Raw genomic sequence first — 20,277 nt, forward strand, 5'->3', positions numbered from 1 at the left:
TTTTAGAAACAACCTCAAAACACTCGAACACAAAGTCCAGAACAGCCAAATAGTGTTTCACAACTTTAATTGATCACAGTAAAAGTAGAAAAAATCATTTACAATGATAGAAGCAAGTGTTGGATGCATCACTCAGCATGTAGCATACACATATTTACAAAGAATAAAACACTTAACTAAAATCAAAATAAAGTTGCATTAGATCAGCCAAAACAAAATGGCGCCGATATCCCTAAAAAAAACAACAACCGGTGTTTCTCCTCATAGAACGTCAACGTGTCGCTCGGACCGGAGCGTCGTCCCTCGTCTCCGGCCAAACTGCTGCAATAAAAAAACTCTAAGGAGGCGGAGCCGTGCCAGCGTTAGACCAGAGGGTAACTGGCCGCTGTCGCAATTCCACAGTGGTTCTTCCTGTCTTTGGCCATGTAGATGTAGCCTTTGTCTCCCCACTTTTCACTCCAGCTGCAACAACATGTCAGGGAAATGAGGTTTGATGGATGTGAACCATTTGTTTAAATAAACAGAGGACAAGAGAAATCTGTTGTATTTATCTAATTACTTATTGAGTAAAAATGTCAATATATGTAAATTTGTGTACACGAGTTTGAGACTAGAAGTTGTGGCGTCTTTAAAAGTAAAATAAAAGTCTGTCTTTTACGTCTCAACAAAACAACTGAATCTTTAAATCATTTATAAATATATTTAATATAAAACTACTACAAACAACAGAGTTAAAGATGTTTGTTACTGACCTGTTCTTGACGATCCAGTATTTCTTGCCATTGACGTCTTCACCCTCGAAACCATAACCCACCGCCAGCACGCCGTGGTCCAGCTCCTCGCTGCTGCACTCCTTCTCGTAGTAGATTCCTACAAAATACCAGACGGTCACAAGTTAAAGCTGCAATAACTGATTCATCATCAGAGCCAGAAGTTTCTGAAACCAAGAACCGACCTGATTGGTAGAACTGGAACGATTCGTGTCCGGCGTCGATGGCCACAGACACCGGACCAACGGAGGCCACCGCCTTCATCAGAGCGTGCTCCTTGCCACTGGGGATGTCGACGAAGCCGGTGTCGTTGGCAGAGTTGTACTTGGGGTCGTAGTGACACTGCTGGTCGTCCTGGAGGAACAACGTGGACAGGATGTTTTAGAAACGACACAGAACAATAGATCCAAAGTGCCGTCATCGTCCCTTCACGTGGAAATGAGCAGTAAGATCAATCAAAGGTCTTGAGTCTACTTCTACTAGACTTCGTCCCACGAGTTACGTACCGTCCCCGTGTAAGGGTAGGAGTCTTCAGAGTCCAGGCCCTGGTTGTCCTTGATGTACTGGAACGCCTGGTCCATCAGTCCGCCGTTGCAGCCCTCGTTGCCCTCGGGCCTGGAGCAGTCCACCAGGTTCTGCTCGCTCAGCGACACCAGCTTGCCGGTCTTCCTGAACTGTTGCCCCTCCATAGCTCCGGTGGTGCTGAACGCCCAGCAGGAGCCACACTGACCCTGCAGAGAGAGGACGGGGAAAAGCGTGAAGCCTGGATGAGGAGAATCGGAACCATTAGATCAATATATGAACAAACAGCTCCTGACACACTGATTCCGTCAACGGCATAAAGTTGCCTTGTCATGTAAACATGTTGTGTCTCCTCCATTTGATCATATTTAGTTGCCTCTTGTTTCTTAGTCATTTATATTTGATGTTCATCTGTGTCTGTTGTTTTCTGTGAGTTGCTCTTTAGCACTTTGACCTAATGGATATGACGGCGTCTGCTCCACCGCAGCGAGCCTGCGGAACCGGTTTCATCTTGCAGACTGTTAATGTACACATGAGGGGGGTGTGGTGGACACAGTGTACAGTCAGGGACAAGGACTGTGTGTGTGTGTGTGTGTGTGTGTGTGTGTGTAGCAGGCCGATAACAAGAACCCTCGGCTGGTCACCTTATCTGCCTGTTCATGCAAAACATTGACCTCAGGGGACAGTACGTTAGTTTGTGTCTGAACTTAAACATTACGTCTCCTCGGCTGCTGCAACTCCGACACGTTTAAAATAAGAGGTTGAGGTCAGAGTGCTTACATCACCTGAGTTTCTACTATTGTATCAACAGATGAGCAGAACATCTGAATTTCTTACTTTCATTAATGAAAAACTGATTTTACCAACTCGGCAACGCAGACAAGGTGTGAATTTCTGTGAACTTCCTGTTAATCTGGTGTCTCTGTCAGATTTCCAAACCCTGTTTACGGTTTAACCCGTAGCTCCTGAAGTGAACTGACACATCTTGAACCGCACCCCGACCGGTCACCACAGGCGTGACTGTCAGAGGCCACAGAGGAAACAACATCTTTACCTGGTCCTTGACGGGGGTGACGTAGCCTTTCTCCCTCCAGTCCACAGAAGATGGGGCCGACATGAAGTTGGGCTCCATGAACAGGGTCCCCTTGAACTTCCTCTGTGTTTTGAGCTTGTAGCCGTTCATGATCTGCCTGAACTCCTCGTGAGTCTGAGGAAGAGACGTGGACAAAAGTTTCACTCACAGCAGAGACACGGGAGCAGCTGGGGTTGAGTTGAAGACGTGCTTGTGTGTCTTGAGCTGCAGCTAAACTTGTTTGACAACTCAACGATATTAAACCCTGAGCAATTACTTTTACTGTGTTCAACCTGTCACACAATTTTATACACAAACGCTGTTCACCCTTCTCTTCTATATGACTTGATCTCATGTAATCTTTATTTTCTGACTTCAACTCGTGCCTCACATGAGATTAAATCCACTTTTTGTTTTGTTGCTGACATGTTCCTGATCGTGGAACATTTTAAAAGGGATTAAATAATCCTGTAACGTACGATCTTCCACTCAACACTCGCTGGTGGTTCCTGAACTTAAAGTTTGGTAACTGAGTGTTTGCTATCGGGGCCCCGAGGCTCTGGAACTCCTCGTCTGAAGAGATTACGCTCACCAGCACGTAACCTGTTTTCAGATCATTGCTTGAAACATATTACACAGGAATGTCTGATATGTGGGTCTGTGTGCTCCAGGTGTGACTTTACCATGTCCCCGAAGTGGTTCATGCCCAGGCGGTAGGAGTGCGTGCCCATGGAGTGCTCCAGGTTGTGCAGCTCAATCTTCTTCAGGTTCTTCTCCCAGATCATCCTCCTCCAGCCTTCCTCCTTCTGCAGAGAGAACAAACGTTTAGACCTTTCCTCCTGCTGGAACTGGAGCGACCTAACACCTGAGAGCAAGTATGTCTCACCTCGTGGTATTTCTTACTGTGCCAGCTCTTCCACAGATCCCAGTGCTCGTCCAGCTGAGCGTCCAGAGTCGGAGCAGAGAGGACCGAGCTCAGACAGACGGTCACCACCAGGAGGGGCAGCATCGTGGCTTCCTGCTGGAAAACAACCAGTAAACAAGTGTGAATCCCTGATGGAGGCCTGGAGCTGCATAACAACACACACACACACTCTTTATTGTCTGTGCACAACAACAGATGAGTCATGGTTCAAATCCCTCATCACGTGTTGACATGAGCAGATTCGGCTGGAATGAGGATTTCAGTGTTCAGATGTGGATGGAGGAAACATTTTGTTCTCTGGAGCTGAGTCTTGGCCACATCCCAGAATTTGTGCTCAGTCACGGGATCGAGTGAAGGAAAGAGGCCCGGACATGGAGGCTGAGAACCGGGGTGTGGGACTTAATTAAACCCACAAACTGTTTTTTCTTTTTTTCCTCCAGTGTGGATCCACAGGCTGAGGCGTGTTTCTCCCTTTTAAATTACAACCGTGACAAAGAAGCTAGCAATGGCTGCTGCTTCGGGGAGAAGACGGGGAGGGGAGGACAATGGCAGCCGAATGAAACAAGATGGCCCGGGCTGGAGGAGGATCATAAAAAATATCCACATTCTTCATCCTAACAACGAGAAAAGTCGACAAACAGGCTTAAATGGACGTTTTCAAAATGGACCCCGGGGGTGTCTAAACGCTAAGCTTCGCCTGATGAATAAAAAAAAAAGACCCAGAGGAAATAAAAACATCGACGAGCTGCTGCAAAACATCTAACGTCGAAGTTTTACGACAAACTTTCAGCGAAACAAGAGGAAACAACGAGGATCTTACTGTGAATCTTTAGTTGTCGAAGAAGAAGAAGAAGAAAAATAACCAGGAGCCTCGAACACAACGTTTATAAAGCCGCCGAGGCCCCGCCCCCCCGGAGCTCTCTGATTGGCCCGCTCTTTGTTTATCAACACCAGGCCCCGCCCCTGGCGTGTGACGCCTTCCCAGGAGCACGTGACTGCTCCTGTGCAGAATGAGCCTGAGACAAAAACAAGATTTATTTAATTATCTCAACTCGATTCTCCTGAAACACGATTCACTGGGTTCCACTGTGACTCAGCTCAACCTAAATATACAAATAAATATAATATATAGATATAAATATCTTCTTCTCAACCTAAATATACAAATAAATATAATATATAGATATAAATATCTTCTTCTCAACCTAAATATATATAATATATATAATATATAGATATAAATATCTTCTTCTCAACCTAAATATATATAATATATATAATATATAGATATAAATATCTTCTTCTCAACCTAACTGTCCAATATCTGTTTATATACTTTTATATTTTCATCCACGACAGTATTTATTCATCTGCTGCTACCTGGTCCTGTATATTTATATCTTCTAATTCGCAGTAACTGTACATCGTTTACATCTGAATTACTACGTCACTGCACCGCAATCACTTGAGTCGTCCAGTATTTATCTACGCGTTTCCAATCTGCGGTGTTATTACATGTTTTGAACAACATGCTCTTTGTGCCTCTGAATAATCCTCTGGGGACAGACGTTGTGAATTTGTCTTCCTGGTGCCGAGAGCTCAACAACACACGTGCAAACACAGGAACCCAAAATGTTTCCAGTGATGAACCTGCTGCAGTTCCGTCACCGCCGATGAGGAGCAGACAAACAAATCATTGACCTGCAGCACGTTCGTCACTTCTTCGTGTCCCCTGGAAACGTCTCCGATGTTGTTTACACAGTTTGCCGTGCGTTTCTGTATTTGCACGTGTCGTCTTTGAGCGTTTGTTGCAGACAGCGAGATATGGGGGTGGAGCTAAACCCATTACAACACGTCCTGAGATGTGTCACAGGGACGCTGCAGGGCCTGAGCAGAATTTGAACCTCAACCCCCGAAGCAATTACACAAACAAACGCTTAGATAAGTGAGATTCAAATACACGTAAACACCTGCGGTGAAGTAAGGCTTCTCCGAGGCCGGATTACCAAACACAGTCGACTCCGCTCTATTTCTGTCCGTGTCATTTGATTCCTGCATCTTGTGGAGCTCGACTCAAACATGGATCCTGTCGACTTTTCAGATCTTAACACGATTGTTCTTTAATAAATATTTAATTTCTTTAGTTTTTTTTTATCTTGTCAAATAATTTACTCACAGAAAACACTGATCAAGGTACTTTTACTAGTTCAAAGAATATGTTTTTGTTGTTCCCTGAAGCACAAGTTCACATATTCTGATAGATTCACAGAAAAACTGTGGAAAGGAGCAGATAGAAACATCTGAGGAGTTGTTTCCAGTTTGGTTTCTGCAGTTTGTTGTAATGAATCCTCACCAGGTTGATCCAGACAGATACAGCTGCAGGAAAATAAGACACGACTCCACATGTGTTAAATCTGGATCTCTACACGTCTGTAAATATTCAAACCAGACAAACTGAGCTGCACATGTGACCTTTGACTCTCGGCTGTAATTTGATCTCATGAACAACAGGTTTGAACAAAAACTCACAGATTGTCCAACAGGTGCAGATGTTTAGAAAAAGCAGAAGTTCAGAGGAAGTCATGGGATTCATAGGACGCTCTTTACATTTTGTCAACGTTCAGGACAAAGAGCTGTGAAGAGGAAGTGCTTCAATTTAAAACATCTAGGGTTTGAGAACAAATGAATTCTCGGAGACTCTCGTCCATCTGTCTACATTATGTCCATGACTACCACATTATCACTTCCCCCTCGTTATATCACGGAAGCCAGGAGACGGAGACTGTGGCAGCCTGACGACCACACAGTCGAACCCTCACACGTCAGATAAGATCCATCACGGTATCAGCGACGGTCAATGTTTGTCTGCGTTCATCAGGGTCAATAATCATGTGATTGATAAGAAGGTGAAACTGATCAAACGCATTGTTCACGACTTCAGGATCAAACCTTTTGCTCTGTAACTGTGACGCCCGAGGTGCAGCGTGATGACAGGAGGTATATTTACTCCTTCGCTGTGTGAGATACTTTGTTTTACGTAACTTGAATATTTAACTTTACTTGAATGTTTCCTAACTTGTGATCATGTTTCACCTCTGAGGCCTAAAGTTAGTTTATTGCATAAGGCTAGCATAGCATAGCTTAGCATACAGACAATGAACTGTGCGGCTTAATAAGTGTGTTTCCTAAAATGTAGAAATAAAACATATTTTATATTAAATATACCAAGTTTTTAAAATGACTCCAGTGTGAACGGTCTGAATTATATCAGCGTCGGTATTTTAAATACTCGACAGAGATGTAATGACTCATTCACATCTGGTCCATGTGATGAAACTTGTCTGAAGTCACATGATGTCGTCACAGCCTCAAAGTAAAAATACATAATTTACTCACATTATTAGAATCTAATCTAAACATATTGTAGTAACTACAAGTGGATATTTATATTTGAGTTCACAGAATCTCCAGAAGAGTTTAGTTTTTTACAGAAAACTCTTTTCTTTTCTTTTCTTATCTGATTTGTTGTTTATGTAAGAAGAGAATCAACGAACCCTGACGAGCGCGTGACGACTGAGAAGCTCGAGTGAAGCCGGATGAGATTCAACATAACATTTTTATTATCTGGAATATTTTGCTGGTTATCTCAGGACTGAAACTCGTCACTCACACAAACGTATTTACTCATCGTTAGGTTTTATACTTTCTGTTTAAGTATTACATTTGTCTCATGTTCTCTGGTTATGTCATAACCACTGGTGACACATTACGACACAGAACACATTTTTATTTATTTTTTTTTACTGTTAAAGTCCAGTCAGCCTCTTTCTTAGATTCCTGTGGAGTCATTTTTATTTTTGAATCCACTTCTCAGTTTCTGTGTCAGGGCGTTGACCTTTAAACCAACAGAGACAACGAACACGTGTGCGGACAATCGTGTGCGAGTCGCCTCAAGAAGAAAAACAAGAATAAAAACTTCTGATGTCGGTGAATGAGGCTCGTTGTTTTTCCCAGCTGCTGTTTCCACCGACCAAGATTAAGCTTTAGAAAACTGAAACATGCAAAGTAGAAAAAAAAAAGTCATTTGTACAAACGACAGCTGAAGGAACTTCATGCAGATCACGCGATGGGACTGAAAGCTGCAGAACCGCTGAAAGAGCCGAACACAACAAACGAGAGGAATTCAGATTCACGACGTTTATCTATTTTCTGACTGAACAAATATTTTGAATAAAAATCGACACCGTCAGCAGCTGAGACAAGTTGAGACAAACCCTGAGTCCTTCAGCAGCAGTCATGTGAGTGTGTGAGTGAGTGTGTGTGTGTGTGTGAGTGTGTGTGTGTGCGTCGCTGCAGCTCAGGCTCCACAATGAACGCAGAGAAGTGTAAATAACAACCTGGAATTCTGGAACCCAGTGAACCAGAGTGAGAAACTCTCAGTGAGTCACAGCAGAGATTTCAATAAGACGTGAGGTCGTCCTTTAATCTGACAGCTTCAATATTCTTTAATCTTTTCTTATCTTAGCTAATTAGAGTACATTAAAGTTTCCAAGTCACTTTATATTCACACTAATAAGAAACTTCCTCATTTCAACTTCCAATCAAACGACAATCTAAAGCAGTGAAGTAGCTTTTTACTGATTTTACATCAGGAACTTTGAAACACAGATTTTTAGACGTTCTTAAAAAGTGACGCTTTCTATTAATGAGTGTGATGAGTTTGTTTCTGACTCTTTAAAAACAATTAACATCAACTTACTGATTATCAGTTGTACCTTTAACCAGATCAACCAGAGTCATTTTAGGAGCAGAAGTATATTTCTGTTATTATCCTGTTTCCCTCTCGACAGGAACTTTCTCCTGATCCAGATTCTTATTACTCACACTCCTGTTTACACTGTTCATAATATCACCACTTAAACATGTTCATACATTTATTCTTTTGTGTCACGGCTGATTTCCCTGTTGTGGGATTAATTGAATATTATAAATCTTGTTAACTTTTTAAAAATCTGAAATTAGAGATGATCTGCGGAGGAGTGTTTCTCTTCAGGAAGGACAGAGACGTTGATATTAGGTAAAGAATTTATTATAAAATGTATTACACTATAAAGTGTCAGAAGTACTAAGAACATGGCATTCCAGGACATGCTTAAAGAACGTAACATAAATAGCGACAATAAGACTTGTGCAATGTGGCGATGAGAGCAAAGGTCACTCCGCTCAGTCGTGATGACGCAGTTCCTCGTCCCACAGAAACTCACAGAACCGTGTTCTTCGGGAAACCTTTTGTTTCAGTTTCACCCGCAGCCAGAACCACGTGGAAAATACAAACGTGATCATATCGTGACGATTCTCAGCTTTTACCGTAGAGTGTCTCTTTTTTTTTATTTTTTTTTTTGCTGAAGCGAGAAACGTTATAGTCACTTCCCTTTGTCAAACATCACCGCTCAGTGTTTACAAGGCAACAACAGAGGAATGAAGAAGTGTGTTTTTCAGGCACACAACGTTGGCAACGGTTTTACACAACTTCAGGAAAACAAGCAAAACAAAACAATGTTCATGAGGGACTTTTCATTTCGTCATGTTTTTATACACAAGTGGGAGTTTCGTCGTTTTCAGGAAAAAGTTTGTCGTACATTCATTTAGCCTCGTTGTTATTGACGTTTTGGGGCAAAACTGAAAAGAGCTGAAACAACAGAAACGAGAGGAGATGAGGGAAAGTCGAGTATTTACACCACAGCTCGAGGTTCGCCGTGTCGGTTGGCGAGTTCAAGCTGAGACAAACAGTGAGAGAGTTTTTAAAATCGTCTGTAAAGTCTCATCTCTGCGAGCAGAGGAAGCAAAGACAAGGAAATACTGCACAGAGCTGCTGGTTGTCTACCAGAGTGAGACGCAGCGTCCAGATAAAGGTTCTTCACAACAACTTCATGAGAATGATTCGGTCTTTTCCCAACATTAAAAACACAAAAGAGCATTTTTTCTGGTCCAGGCTCGTTCACGCACACACGTTATAAAACACCAGCTTACACAAGGTGAAAATGATTTTCTGTCATCTGAAGCCTCTTTAATTCAGCTTTGTTTCTCTTCAACGTTCTCAACGAGCCGCAGCTTTGTTGAAAAAAAAAGAAAGAAGACAAAGTGAAATAAAAACATGAAGCCAAGCAAAAACACTGACAGAGACACTGAGAAGCTCAGACACAAGCGGCGTCGGTGAAACTGACTCTGCGTCCGCGCTCCGGTCACGCGTGTAGAAAAACTTGTTGCTTTTATTTCGGTAGAAAAGTTTAGAAATCGACCAAATTACAAAATTCACCTCTTCAGGTTTTTGATTTTCACGTTGGCGGCACTTTCCAGTTTTGAGTTTGACCCTGAAGCTGAACAGCATCAGCGCTTCCCGCTGTCGGCCATGATGGATTTTAACACTCTTTAAGTTACAGGTCCCACAGGTTCGAGAAGATACGCAGCTGTGAAATCGTGATAAAGATTCCTGGATGTCGTGGACACAGAGTTTTAAAGTCCATGTGCGTACAAGCTAAAACTGAATCTCCTCTTGAAACCGACTGAGCGCAGAGAAGAGTTCTTTCTTTCAAACCTGTCGTCAGGAAAACTTCAGTCGAGTCTGAGAGTGAAGGAAGTTATGACCAAGACAAAATAAACTCTGATGCGATGAAACTGAACTGTAACTTTCTGCTGCTCCTCAGTGCAGAGCTTTGGTTTCACAGGAGAAAACGACTTCACGACTCAAAGTAAATAAAACGGTTGTTCCTGTTCTCTGCACCAAACTACACGATTCTCTCCAGGAATCTTTCAACAAACCCCGAAGATGAAACGTTATCAAACGAATCCAGAACAAACTATTTTCGTTGGATGAATAATACTTATAGAAATACGGAGGGCTCTGAAAAAAACCCAACAATGCACCAGTTCAAGACCAAACTGTTTCCCTTTGACTCACAGCGTCGCATCAGCTCCGCACTGAATTCAACACGAGATCAAACGTCTCCTGACGACTCATTGAGCAGAGCTCAGCAGAAATCAGGATCTGATTTCAGTCGCGTTTGTGAAATTCTAATTTTCAGATTTTTTTTTTTTTCTTGAATCGACGTTTTGTCTCATCTGCTTGATTGGACGTCGAGTTACGATCGGTGTCAACAAGGCACAGTTGTTCAAATGTTTGGAAAGAACCACTGTTACAGGGAGTTTGTGCTCTTTAGGGAGGTAGAAGGCCACAAAGGCAGAAATGCTGTTAAGGTTTGAAACACGGAGCCGAGCGGCCTCATGGGTATGAGAAAGGTCCGAAAACACGAGACCGCCATCTTTTCCCGTCTGTTTATGTGGATGAGATTGAACGAGTGTTCGCTGCGAGGAGAGAGAGAGAGAGAAGGAGGAGGAGGAGGAGGAGGGATTTTAAAAAGCAGCACGACAAGATTAAGAACAGAATAAAAGCAGTTTCCTCTTTGGAGCTCGGGACGTTTACACAACATTCATAGTGGGAGGAGAGTTCAGCTGTACAGATGTGGAGAGCACACACACACAACATCTGGCTCCGACGCAATGGGAGTGATTGAAGAGCGAGCTGCTCGACTCAGGTAACGATTGCACTTGTTTATTTTCACACACACACACACACTCACACACACACAGGAGTCCGTCAACGTCCTGTTCAGGGAGAAAAGTCTCATCGGACAAACCGTCTCGTTCGGCGAGGACAGAGAGTCGACCCCGTTCAGCGGGACACGACGGAGCTGATGGAGTTATACGACATGCCTCCGTTGCAGGTGGGGGGGTAGCCGTTGACGGCTCCGCCCACTGCCTCCATGTTGACCTTGAAAACAGGAGAAGCTTTGAGCAGGAAGTCGGCGGCGTCACGGCGGCCAAGCTCCCTCAGTTTGGCCATCAGCACGCCGACCGTGCTGTCCGCTCGCGCGCTCCACTCCTGCAGCAGCGCCGCCGTCGGGCTGGGCTGCAGCGCGGCCTGCTGGGAGTCGGGGTCCAGCTCGGGGGTGCCATTCGGAGTCCCGTTGCTGTGTTTGGCCACCAAGTCTGTGAGGCCCAAGTTCATGGCGAGCAGGCACCAGTCTTTCCCCAGCGCGTCAGGGGGGTCCAGCATGCGGCACAGCTTCCTGCGAGCCAGAAGGGGGACGTCTGATATGTGGATGTCTGTTCCCAGAATCCCCTGCTGGTAAACTTCAGCACAACCGAACACCAGAATGCTGCTGAAGCTCTCCCGGTAGCCTCCCATCGTGTTGGTGAGGGAAGTTTCCCGCTGGACTTGAGCCCGGAAGAAATCTTTGGGTTGGTAGATCATGATGGGGGCGTGGTGTTCCCGCAGCTGCTGGGGACTCAGGTAGTATTTGGCGGTGAGCAGTCCCGGGAGCGTGGAGGCCAGTAGGTTCTCCGTAATGCTGCAGATGGTGTCCAACAGGGTGTAGCACTTGGCCCGCTCGGAGTCGTGTCCACGCACCTGAATCTCCAGCCCCTGCCCGTGGTTGACCAGCAGAATCATGGCCTCCACCGCCCCCTGGCTCACCTTGGCTCCGTTCGTCCAGAGGTGAATATCTCCGTCGATGTCCTCCCCGCCCTCCTCCTCCGGCTTCTGCTGGTGGCTCCAGCGACACAGGTTCACCTGCAGTTTGTGGAACAGGCCGCAGGGGAAGGGGGTGAGGTGCTCGGCAGGGACGAGTCGCACGCCGCCGTAGAGCAGAGACTCTTCTTCCTCTTCTTCGGTCCAGGAGCGGTGGAGGCCGTTTGTCTTGATGAGGGCAGGAACATCCACCATGGAGGGGTTGGTGGCGTCACGGGCGCAGACATCCATGGCGTCCAGAATCTGCAGCAGCTCGTCCACGTCACTTTCGGGGGCCAGAGCCTGCACCTCCTCCAGCCTGTAGCGCCCCCTGTAGTGGTGGATGGCCTTGGGTGTCTCCACGGAGAGCAGCTTGCCGAGGACGTTGCTGCAGAGCCAGCGAGGCTCCAGCAGAACGACGTCCTGCACCGTCTCACTCTGCATGATGTTGATCTGTGGAGGGAGGGAGGAAACAAAAGAGGAGAGATGGTGAGGACAGTAAAATATGAGAAGAAACAAAGTGAGAGAAAATCAGAAAGAGACAGAGAGGAGGACAAATATTCAGGAGGACGTGAAACAAACGTGACATCATAGTAACATCAGACTTAAGATAAACTTCCTGTGCTGACTCATTCTGGTGAATAAACATCTCTTTTTTTTAAAATTTTTTATGGATGAAAAACCTTCTGGGTTAAATTAATTTATGGAAACACAGCGCACCCTGGTGTTAGTCTGGTGCAGTGACAGACAGCTGCTGATAAGAACACACACCTCTCCCATGCTGTGGAGCTGCATGGCCAGCGTGCGGAGGTGATCCTGGCTGACCAGAGGGTTGATGTGCTCCTGGACGTCGCTGACAAACTGCTGCCACGACGTCAGCTGGTTGGGTCCGCTCAGCTTCCTCCAGGACGGCAGCGTGGTCAGCAAACGCTCCGACAGCAGCGTCATGGGACTGCACCTCTGCAACGACAAGCGGAGTCACAACACGTTAGAATTTTCTCTGTGATCAGATAGAAGGAAGCAGACAACAGGGAGGGAACGTTTTCGGATTCCTTCAGATTGACGAGGTCATCTGGGTCATTTTATACCAAGTTCAACGAATATTTGTACTTTCAAATTACTTCTGTTATCGCTCGTGTTCTTTCAGGGAGATTGCAGTGAGAAGACACAGTGAGAAGACACAGAGGAGTGAGAGGAAGCAGTGCTCACAGATATGATGTCGGTACGAAGCTCCTGTAAGTGACTCCGCAGCAGCTTTATGTCTTTGGAGTTTGTGGCTCCGGCATCCATCACAAACAGTTTGTCACTAATCTGCATGTCGATTCCAAACCTGAAATAAAACAAGACAGACACTTTTAAAAAGGGACACCTCCTTACAGGATTAATGAGATTATATGAAGTAGCATCACTTGGATATTGAGACGTAAACAGCAGGTTTGTGGTGTTTTGCTCACAACTGAAAAAGTTGCTGAGGCTCATGGGTACTGTAGTATTTACAAGCTATTTGGGGCTATAATAGAAACCTGCTATAAGTTATTACAGCATTGAAGGGGGTTTCATCTCCCAACCTGTTTCTGACTTCCTTGAGCAGAGCTCTCTCCTTGTCGTAGCTGAAGTCTCCAGAAAACGCTCTGGGGACGTCAGCGAGGTCGGCGTGTGTTGCCACCAGGACGACCACGAGAGGCTGCTGGATCCGACCCCCGAAGGCTGGAGAAACACCCACAACCACATGAGTGAGTTTAAATCGGACACAAAAGCTTTAGACGTTTTTTAACATCAGATTTGTTAGCCAACAAAACAAAAGAGTGTGTTCAAACACCTTCTACATGTTGTCTGGTGAAATCCAGAAACTATAAATCTCTGTTAAAGTCAATAAAATAAGATTAAATCAAGCAAGTGATCACAAAGTCACCACAGTAGAAGCAGCTTCCTCATTAAGGATTTAATTGCACTAACACTCTTCTCGGCTCAGTCGCTCACATCCCGTCACTTCTCATGTGAAATCTGGTCTTTAAAGATATTTAATAACTTTAAATATCTTAGTGCATTTTATTACAAATCTGATGGTTCATTAATCTGAGTTTCTGCAGCAGTTAAACTAATTAAATTCAGGACTTAACATTTATTTTTATTGGTTTAAGATCATTTAATGGTCATACTGGTCAAAGAGTGGGACATTAAAGCTGCAATTCTTTACTTAGTAAATAAATTGCATCCCAGGTGCAGATAACTTTTATCTGTTGTCACAGGACTTAGTTTATAAATGTTGAAATAAAGGTTTTTAAAAGCAGACAGAGTTTTTTCTTTTAAAGGTCTTTTTGAGGAAACTGAATCCGGAGCTTCAGGTTTTTTTCCAGGCCCCTGCTGATATCGTGTTGATGCAGCTGTGGTTGAAGAGTCGTGCTCACCGATGTTGTCCTGGGGCAGAGCGAGAGCCTTCAGCAGGTTCAGCCAGTAGGTGATGTGGCTCAGCTGAGTCTCGTACGGCTCCTCCAGGCTGAACAGGACCAAGTGGATCGCCGTGACGTCGTTGGTGGCAAAGTAGTCATAGGAGCAGTAATAGACCGGGTTCCCCGAAAACTCCCACACGCTGAAATCCCCCACACCTGCAGAGAGGGACAGAAGTGTGGTCAAAGTATTTCCTGTGACACGCTCCAGTTTTGGTGAAACGTAGGTGCCTCCGGCTCTCACCGTGGATGTTGGCGTGCTGGATGTCGATGGCCTTCGTGGCCTGTTCGTCAGCGGTGGACAGAGCGCTGTGGACGGGGGAGAAGACCTCCAGGACGCCTTTGGTGAGACTGGGCTCAAACATCATGCTGCGGCTCCGCACGCTGACATTCTCACAGCCTGGGTACAAGTTGGAAATACTGACCGACACTGAAGCACAGAGGAAAATAGAGTAGACGGAAACTGTTAAAGTGTAAAGCAGCAAAGTATTGAAGTATTAAAACAGTGGTTGATTTTAATTAATTACGTTATTATGATTATATCATTATTATTGGAAACATCTGTGGAGTAAAGTTTTATCCTATCTTGAAATATTTGTTGAAATCTTCCAGCTCAAATCTTTCACATATTTCTCCACTGACTTAAACGGATCTTATTTTTCACACTTGCTGACACAAGGTGGCGCTGTTCTACAGAAGATAAATCTTTCAAACACTGAGGGGCCACACCTACAGCTGCTTTTCTATGGTGGAAAAAAAAACTGTCTGCAGCAGCTTACATTAGTTTACGTTCATCGTGACGTATTTTGACTTTATTGGTTGGATAAAGTTTGAGTTTATTTCTTTTCTAATCCATCACGACATGATGGTGACGTCGTCTGTTATTTCACTGATTAGTTAAAGTAAAAGGATTCAGGGAGATCAGTCTCTGCCAGACAACAACACACAGAGCTGAACACTCAGTTATGTGGCTAAAAGCATCATGAAGTACAAATATTGACACCAGACGACAGTAAATAGAGTTTCAATGAGTATGAATGTTTCCAACGTGCCGCGTTCAACAGGCTCAGAAAAGTTGAAGATTGATGCATGAACTGAATCTGCTTGAATAGAAATCTAAAAACTAAACAGACGGACATCACCATGGTTTTTATTCCCTCTCAGTTTCTTTGTGTTGCGACATCACCTCAGTTACAACAGAGTCGACAGAGACAGTTACTGAATTCAGCCAGAAATTAACCAAAGAAAACTAAATCTTTTCCGTGCAGCTCGGACTCAGACCACAGGTTTGCAAACAGTGAAGAAGACGGGATTGGAAACGTTATACCGCTCACATGAATGAGCATTATCTGAGCAAGCATCAGGTCTGGGAGGTAAAGGCTGAGCGCTCTGTGTGTGTGTGTGTGTGTGTGTGTGTGTGTGTGTGTGTGTGTGTGGGTAGATGATAGTAAATACAGAGAAGGATTGATGAGAGTTTGTTTTTCTTACACTACACTGAACATGTCATTGAGTCTTTACACATCTGACACAGATTTTTCTCTTTTCTTAGACCAGGAGGAGTAAAAGCTGTTTCTACTTTAAAGAATAACTGAACCTCTGATCTGCCACCAGCTATCATCTGACGCGGAAACAGGGCAAAAGGCCAAGTCAAATATTTTGGGGGTTCTGGCATCTTACATCCGTCGTACACAGTTTACAGTTCGACTGGTTTCTTCTTTCACACGATAAACACGTTCTTTCACCGTCTGTGATCGTCACAATCTTAGGTTTTAAAAAGACACGAGTTGAACGTTAAACCAAATTAAACTGTTTCATGGACTTGATGAATTGTGAATGAAGGTGAACAAACATTAAATCAACACTGTTAATGTGCATTAACGTGACTTGCAGATGAATCGATGTGAGTAGGTAATTCTGCTTCTTGGCAGGTGATCTGGAGGATTAAACCTGTGTAGGATTATCACAGCTCCCTCAGATCCGCCCGTTACCTACCGGCAGGTTTGGAGTTGACGGGGGAGTTGGGGTGACGGGCCGTGTTGGTCATGCGTGTCGTCCTCCTCCTCCTGAAGAAGCTGCGGAGGATGCCACATTTCAGAGACTCCAGCAGGGAGCTCTTCCCGGATCCGGAGTGTCCGAACAGCTTCAGCTTGATCCTGGGCTGGACGGTCTGCGTGGGCCGCAGCTGCTGGATGTAGCTCAGCTTGAGGTTGTCCTGAAGCCCCAAAGAAAAACAAAACACACGTTTATTAAAAACCACTGATAGTTCAGGTCACATGGAAAAACACCTTTAAACTCCCATAAGAGTCCACAGGGATGCTAGCTGCACTGAGATCCTGGAGTTAGTTGCTTCCAGCTCGACACACGTGATAATTAGCAATAAGAAGAAACCAAATACGGAGGAGTGAGGGGTGGAGCCTGACCAAGAGCTTGAGGACAAGGCAACCTGCACCCATTGGACGGTACGAGCTGTCGCTTTCTCATAGACTTCTATAGAAACAACCAGTGGAGTCGCCCTCTGCTGGTCATTTGAGAGAATGCAGGTTTCTTCAATGTCAATGATAATGATGAAAGGCAGAAAAATAAAAATCCAAACATATGAGATTAGATCACATAAAATGATTTAACACATGTTGATCAATATTTTTTCAAAAGTCACAGACTGTGGGTCTATTGTGGGGTCGACTCTCTTCATTACTTTAACGGATCTTAACTAATCTAAAAGTTTTTCTATGGTTCATATACTCGAGCATGAAACTCATTTCCAAACACTCCTCTGCCTCCTCCTGTAATTCTGCCAGTTCATCATGAAACATCTGTTAACGTGTAAAACACTTAAAACTGATCCAATAGATGAGTCATAAATCAGAAGTGACCTCAAATGCTGGTGTGGTTGTGTGGGATGTGAAAACACTCCACACTCCCACCCGGGTTACGTTAATAAATAAATAAAAGAAAATAAAAGAAATTCAATCCATGTGATTCACATCTGAGCAGAAAACAACACTTTTCCTTTCTGAAATACATTTAGTCGACCTCTTTTTATCCGTCTTGTTCTCTCTGTGTTGCTGGGAAGTCTGCGTCGTTCTTTCAAATCTGGCATCAGTGTGTGAAGTGTCTTAAATTAGCCCAGCATATGCAGAGGGTGACTGTTTTCGCAGTTGCTGCTTTCATGTTTTCACGCTCTGCACTCAATCTCAGCGGGTTTTCTGGAGAAAAACGGATTAGAAGAGAAGTCGCTAACATTTAACTTTAGGTGAAAAAGAAAATGTAAGTCTCTGGCGTGGTTTGGCGGAGGTGACCTGGTTCAGACTGGGAACACTGGACGCAGCTCCTCGTGCACCTCTGGAGGGAAGAGGGTAGAAGAAGCTGAATGTCGTGTCACAGGAGGGTCTCAGCTTTGATCACAGTGGTTCGAGTCCGGTCTGATTAAGTGTGCGGACAGTTACACTTTTCTAGCTCCTCACGCTCTGCGCGTCGGTACATTAAACTGAGTTGAAGCATTTCATCGTCCGTGTCTACCTGTGTGAGTGAGTAAAGTGCTGCCACAGTCTAAAAACGGCAGCAAGATGAAACCTAACACATTCCTGCTGGAAAACGTCTCCGCACACCTCAGCGCACTGAAATAGACCGACGGGAGATGAGTGTTTGTGAAACCTGGGTTTGCATAACACAGTCTTTTTCCCTTGATTCCATTTGAATAGTAAAGTTATGAAGAAATCACCAAACATCATTAATAAACATAAGGTTGTGTGTGTGTGTCCTCTTTATTTATTCATGTTCACCTTTTTCAGCTTTCCCAACAAAGCAATGATGTGTTCATGTTGATCGGTCGAAGCCAAATCCTCCGCTGTCTTTCCATCCTGAGGGACGAGACAGAAAAACAGAAGAGAAGGATAAATATATGCATGAGAACTCGTCAGCAAACAGATAATCCTCAACATTTCCTGCGGCTGTTTAAATGTGCACTCCAGTGTTTTTTTAATTCTCTCTGCTGCAGAGTGTTTCAGTTCAGTACCATCATTCTTTCTCTGGTTCCGACTCTTGTTACTCTCTCCATTTTCTCCTCAACACACTGACACAGAAACGCCACAGTCCCGACAACTTTCACGTCGCTTTCCCTGACTCGGCCATCTGTCACTGTCCGGCTCTGGCTGATGCAACGACAGCCTGAAACGCCCACAAACCACTTCCCATTTCTACAGAGCACTGAGGCAGAGGACACTCGACTGTGTTGGAGAGAGAGTGTTTCATCCAGAAAAATAAAATCATTAAAACACTTTGAAATCGCTCTTTTCATGCGAGACCTTCGTCGTACAAGCTTTACTTCCCTCTTGGTTTCAGTTCGTCCTTCTCTAAAGTGCTCCTCTCATAAGGTCACATCGTTTTCTAGGAACACAACAAGAACAGCGACCTTTGAGTTGTTTGGATCGACTGAATGTCTGAAATGTGCGAGTAAGTGAAGAGCAGCTCCAACTGAGAACTGACCACTTAGTGTGATTTTAAAATGCGAACAAATTCCTGGGACTGCGCTCGTACAGATGGCGGAGTGTCACGATTATTACTACTGATGCTTGGCAGCGACAGAGGAGCGGCTGGTGTTAGGTTCCACGCAAAACACCAGATGAACATTTGATCGTCTCTGGCGTCTTTAGGGAATATAACTGAAAATAGATCCGTCGGAGCAGTTTGTTAAGATATAGAAAATCATCTTCATTGCAGTGTAGGTCATAAACCCCACCTCCTCCATGTTAGCAGATGGACAAAAGTAACAAGTCAAAGAACATATGCAATAAGATTTCCCAAAGCTGGTTTCTGTCATTCTAGGTTTTAATCAGTGATTTGATTCTTAAAAAAAAAACAAGACACAACTCAGTGAAACGTCATGATTGGCAGCTGAGACTGACTTTGGAATGGTTGAGTTTGGTATCGGCAGAACCTCGATACCACAATACCTTCCCACAATCCTTTCTGCGGAAACTCTGGCTTTGAATGACGTCAAAAGTGCAACATCGTGGAACCAAATACAGGATATTTTAATCTTCATTCGGAAGCAGAGACACGTTGTCCGTCTTTATTTACAGTTTACGGATTAAAAAAAGGAGAAGAATGATCCAAATGTTTTAAATTTGTGGCGTGTGGCAATTTCTCCTTTCAGTGTCCAAGGAAACATCTAAACTGACCAAATCATCGAAATCGAAACTGCGAGCTTTCCGTTTCCTCTAGTCTGCTCTGAAAACCACTAACTGCAGGTCACTGCACGATGAATTATACATTTCAGTGTGTGATTTCCAGATTAATCATGCATCAAGTAGCACATCAGCTGTCATACAATATTAACGGCTCCAGAATGCAGCAGGAGAGAGAGAGAGAGAGAGAGAGAGAGAGAGAGAGAGAGAGAGAGAGAGAGAGAGAGAGAGAGAAAGAGAGAGAGAGAAAGAGAGAGAGAGAAACCTCTGGCAGTTTTATTTCTTAATGTTAGTCACACACCTCAAAATATCTAGAGATATATAAAGACAATAAAAACGTATTAACTAACCAGATGAGAGTGAAATAAAATGTCCTGACTATATATTTAATACATTTTTAAGTAGAGCCAGACAGATCTATCAGCAAAAAGTACTGCAATTAGCTTTTTAAAGACGTATTAATGTCTACTAATATAAAAACTTTTATTTAATGTAAACAACACAAAAAAGATGCATTTGTTTGTTTTATGCACAAAATGATTTAATCTTCAGGGTCGATGTATTTGGTTGTACTTCAGGTCTGAAGCATCGAGACGTCCCACAATGGATGTGAGGCACATGTGTCCTGACAAGACAACGACCTTGGTGCTGCACAAACAAATCTACATGAAGAACGTCCTCACTGAAGTGAAGCAGACGCGACTGTGAGCCAAAGGATTTTAAAACATGATGCAGAACTGAGACAGAGAAAATGCTGCTGCTGCTGCTGCTGAGATGAATTTAATTTCA

General features: G+C 44.2%; 2 protein-coding genes across 7 annotated transcripts in view; both read right to left on the bottom strand.

Moving 5' to 3' along the window:
- Positions 1-50: 50 nt before the first annotated feature.
- Positions 51-4,305, bottom strand: ctsla (cathepsin La). Of its 3 annotated transcripts, none has more exons than XM_020109356.2 (8): positions 4,110-4,305; positions 3,251-3,385; positions 3,048-3,170; positions 2,347-2,499; positions 1,277-1,501; positions 956-1,124; positions 753-870; positions 51-462 (listed from the first exon to the last, which is right to left on the bottom strand). In XM_020109356.2, the coding sequence occupies exons 2-8, from the start codon at positions 3,371-3,373 to the stop codon at positions 363-365; spliced, it is 1,011 nt and encodes a 336-aa protein (XP_019964915.1). In that variant the 5' UTR covers positions 3,374-3,385; positions 4,110-4,305; the 3' UTR covers positions 51-362. The 3 variants fall into 3 exon arrangements, with proteins under 3 accessions (XP_019964915.1, XP_069379076.1, XP_069379077.1); XM_069522975.1 differs by having other exon boundaries at positions 3,251-3,382; positions 4,110-4,209; XM_069522976.1 differs by lacking the exon at positions 4,110-4,305 and adding an exon at positions 3,459-3,903 and having other exon boundaries at positions 3,251-3,382.
- A 4,055-nt stretch (positions 4,306-8,360) lies between these two features.
- Positions 8,361-20,277, bottom strand: part of dapk1 (death-associated protein kinase 1) — a 55,624-nt gene continuing 43,707 nt past the window's right edge. For 3 of the 4 annotated variants that reach the window (XM_069522958.1, XM_069522959.1, XM_069522960.1), the window contains exons 20-27: positions 18,085-18,162; positions 16,295-16,514; positions 14,547-14,732; positions 14,264-14,461; positions 13,424-13,562; positions 13,065-13,185; positions 12,627-12,815; positions 8,361-12,308 (exon numbers count right to left, since the gene is read on the bottom strand). In XM_069522958.1, the coding sequence (XP_069379059.1) occupies positions 11,019-12,308; positions 12,627-12,815; positions 13,065-13,185; positions 13,424-13,562; positions 14,264-14,461; positions 14,547-14,732; positions 16,295-16,514; positions 18,085-18,162 (2,421 nt within the window). In that variant the 3' untranslated portion in view covers positions 8,361-11,018. The remainder of the gene's footprint in view (positions 12,309-12,626; positions 12,816-13,064; positions 13,186-13,423; positions 13,563-14,263; positions 14,462-14,546; positions 14,733-16,294; positions 16,515-18,084; positions 18,163-20,277) is intronic. The other variant, XM_069522961.1, reaches the window with a different exon arrangement.

The sequence above is a fragment of the Paralichthys olivaceus genome, chromosome 4 (assembly GCF_024713975.1).
Source record: "Paralichthys olivaceus isolate ysfri-2021 chromosome 4, ASM2471397v2, whole genome shotgun sequence".
Classification (NCBI taxonomy): Eukaryota; Metazoa; Chordata; class Actinopteri; order Pleuronectiformes; family Paralichthyidae; genus Paralichthys; species Paralichthys olivaceus.

Coding starts and splice junctions, on each gene's coding strand:
- ctsla (XM_020109356.2), bottom strand. CDS start 3,373: ATGCTGCCCCTCCTGGTGGTGACCGTCTGTCTGAGCTCGGTCCTCTCT. Junction 1,502..2,346: donor TCACCCCCGTCAAGGACCAG/GTAAAGATGTTG, acceptor CTCTCTCTGCAG/GGTCAGTGTGGCTCCTGCTG. Junction 1,125..1,276: donor CCTACCCTTACACGGGGACG/GTACGTAACTCG, acceptor TTGTTCCTCCAG/GACGACCAGCAGTGTCACTA.